The following is a 3,449-nucleotide window of genomic DNA, read 5'->3' as shown; positions in this document are numbered from 1 at the left end:
GATGACTAGCTGTCTTCCCTCTAGTCTTACACTGCAAAATTAGGGACGGCTAGCGCAGATAGCCCTCGTGTAGCTTTGCGCGAAATTCAAAACAAACAAACAAAACCTATCAATGAGGCCTTTGTTTATGGATTACGCATCACCGTATTTAGTTGAGATAGGTACACATTATTTACATCCTTAGAACACTGTTTTATAATGTAAAAAAAAAGAACACAAGCGCCTACGAATCGTGGTCGTACTAAAAAAAAAAGCGTTCAATTTGGAAGCTAAATATATTTTCCACGCACTGTTCTTATACTGTAGAAACTTCGATATATTCTACGTAATTTTACAGTATCATTTGATTTTGTGATAAAACTGCCGTGTTTTATTTCTGTGGAGGACGGCTATATGGCAGTTTAAGTAAGATAAGAGATTCTGTGTTTGTTTGTTTTTGTACTGAGATGTATTGTTATAATCTATGTCAGTTAATAGAAATGTGGTTCAAAGAAACAGTGATCAGATATTTGAGCAAGCGAATGTCTGATAACTCTTAAGGTGGTGTTTGGTGAGGTTCTGATTCATCTGGATTTGTAACAGACAGAGGGGTGGTGGTGGTGGTGAAGAGATACACCCAGAGGTGAGCCCAATGTGTACCAGTCTATTTTACTGTCTTATTTGGATTTGTACAATACAGAGGTCAGCGAGGGATGGTGGTTGTGAATAGATACACCCAGAGGTGAGCCTAATGTGTACCAGTTTATTTTACTGTTGTTTTTTGTTCTGGATTTGTACCAGACAAAGAGAAGCGAGGGGTGTTGGTGGTGAAGAGATACACCCAGAAGTGAACCTAATGTGTACTACTTCACCTTACTTAAGTTTTGAATTGCACTTCTAATGTTGTTATGGGATTTTGAAGACTTGCCTTGACTTTCGGTATCTGTTCGTTATTCACATAAAGTTACAGAGGACTATCTTCAATAATTCTGAAATGACACACTAGAGGGAAAGCGGCTAGACTAAGCACCCTCTATTGGGATACTCTAATGGAATAATAGGATTTGACCATCTCTCTTATAACGCACTCACAGCTGCTTTTTTTGCGGCAATGGAACGTGATATATGGACTCTCAGATTTACAGTCCAGTACGATAACTACGAGGCAACACCCGGGCAACTACGCCTAAAGACACACAAAGTTCGACTAGTTGACACCATCTATAGTCAAACCACCTGAACTAGCATTGTTTAAATGCAAAATTATACAGAATTAAGAAATAAATATCTGATTCCAATGGAACAAATATTAGATACTAAATCAATATGTTCAGTTAACATATACTTATTTTATCTTCAATATATATTTGTTGACTCGGTTTTATTTGTCTTGAAACAATGTCAGTTTTCACCTTCTCCGACCTAAACAATTATCTCAAAATGGTGTTGCTTAGGCCTAAAACTACGGTTCTCAGCTCATTGTTTTGTTGTTTAGCGTGTGGTAATATAATTTCGTATGAAGTTTATCTTCATAAAAATGTTTGATTTTTCGGATATTTTATTTTTCGTGTCACAATATGTATAAGAGAAGCGGAATGACATGAAGGAATAGGACTGGAACGATGTATGTTGAAACTTCGATTTTAGGACGAAACGATGTATGTTGAAACTTCGATTTTAGGACGAAACGATGTATGTTGAAACTTCGATTTTAGGACGAAACGGTGTATGTTGAAACTTAGATTTTAGGACGAAACGGTGTATGCTGAAACTTCGATTTTAGGACGAAACGATGTATGCTGAAACTTCGATTTTAGGACGAAACGATGTATGTTGAAATTTCGAATAGTAGCCCAAGGATTGGTGGTGGGTGGTGATGACTAGCTGTTTTACTTTTAGTCTTTCACTGCTAAATTAGGGATGGTTAGCGTAGATAGCCCTCGTGTAGCTTCGCGAGAAATTCCGAACAATGTAAAAAAAGTTACTGTTGTTATATTTTGCAATACCATGTATTTTTCTGTGAGTAAACTAAGAAGCTGAAACTATTATTTAGTATTTTAAATTGTAATTAGGTTTGTTACATATTTATAATCCCGTGCTATGAGAATCTGACGTGTTGCTAAGAGAAGCTGCGGTGTAGGCATGGTTATCAAAGACGTTGTAACATTGACATGCTAAGAATATATCTTAGTGGTGACTTATATGGCTGGAAAGTGCTCACGTTGCTATGATACTTTTGATTTTAAACAAAGTCTATCAACATAGTTTCGGAATTGAATTTGTTTTGTTAATTAATCTCGATCTTGGTGCACTAAAAACAGTGTGGTTTGAGTCAATTTTTTCAACAATAATTTGTCGGAAAAACATTGTTTTTATTAAAATGATTGTTGTAGCCGTATTCAACAGTATTACATAATTATTGTTTGTTTTTGTAGGTTACAGGAATAACGACTGGATCCAGACCCCTGTTTTGCCCGTGGATACCGAGATCAACCTCAGCCCGGGGTTCCTGGCTGAGTTGTTTGTATACTTTCGTAAGTTTATGTAGTTGTTACCACTTGCATTATGGTCAGATTATTATGTCTGTTCATGTTTATGTGCGTATCTTACTAGGTTTGTTTACTGGACACGGTTAAAATTCCAACTTTTTATTATAGGATTAGAACTTCTGATATACTGAAGCTCTTTGTTGCAGTATTCAGAATGGCGATAACAAAACTAATGTATTCAATTTCGAATTCAAAGTCTGAGTGGTGTTTATCTCACCGGCAATAACCTTACTCTAGTACATAAAAACACGTGTTTGCAGATAGCAAGTATTAAACTACTATTACTGTATAATGAGATATTTTAAGCTATGTAACAATAAGTTTTTTTTACAGAATTGGTAAGTGAAAGAGTTTAAAAGACAAATACTGTCGGAAGGTATCGCCCTCTACCGTGTGTAAATGAACTGCAGCAAAGTCTAGTCACGTGTTGTTAATGTAACTGACTGCCATCCACCCAATAAGCAAGTGCTACGCCAATATAAATATAAAAGTCATAGTATGCCCAGTAGTAGTAGTAGTATAGTGCAGGGCTACATAATAGGCTATCTGTGCTGTGTCCATCGCTTGTACCTAAAACCATTATGTTGTTTCATGTTTAATCACAAATAAACAAAAACATTTCAGCAATTATCTTCACTTTTCCTTACACCCACTGAATACGGTTGTTGAAATTTACAGTGTTTGAGTTGTCTTGGTTGTTGAAATTGTGACCTATGTCACTTGTCCAATTTTATTTACAGTGTTTGAGTTATCCTGGTTGTTGAAATTGTGACCTATGTAACTTGTCCAATTTTATTTATAGTGTTTGAGTTGTCTTGGTTGTTGAAATTGTGACCTATGTAACTTGTCCAATTTTATTTACAGTGTTTGAGTTATCCTGGTTGTTGAAATTGTGACCTATGTAACTTGTCCAATTTTATT

The 3,449-nt window shown here is 35.7% G+C and overlaps 1 protein-coding gene across 1 annotated transcript in view; it reads left to right on the top strand.

Annotated features, from left to right (window-relative positions):
- LOC106469929 (trafficking kinesin-binding protein 1-like) overlaps nucleotides 1–3,449 on the top strand; it is a gene marked incomplete at its 5' end in the record, with an annotated part of 53,531 nt that overhangs the window by 8,306 nt on the left and 41,776 nt on the right. Inside the window, one exon of the mRNA XM_022398504.1 lies at nucleotides 2,415–2,513. Within this exon, the coding sequence (XP_022254212.1) occupies nucleotides 2,415–2,513 (99 nt within the window). The remainder of the gene's footprint in view (nucleotides 1–2,414; nucleotides 2,514–3,449) is intronic.

Source organism: Limulus polyphemus, unplaced genomic scaffold (genome assembly GCF_000517525.1).
Source record: "Limulus polyphemus unplaced genomic scaffold, Limulus_polyphemus-2.1.2 Scaffold3729, whole genome shotgun sequence".
Classification (NCBI taxonomy): Eukaryota; Metazoa; Arthropoda; class Merostomata; order Xiphosura; family Limulidae; genus Limulus; species Limulus polyphemus.
Note: the sequence above shows the minus strand (reverse complement) of the source record. Positions and strands in the feature narration are given on the sequence as shown.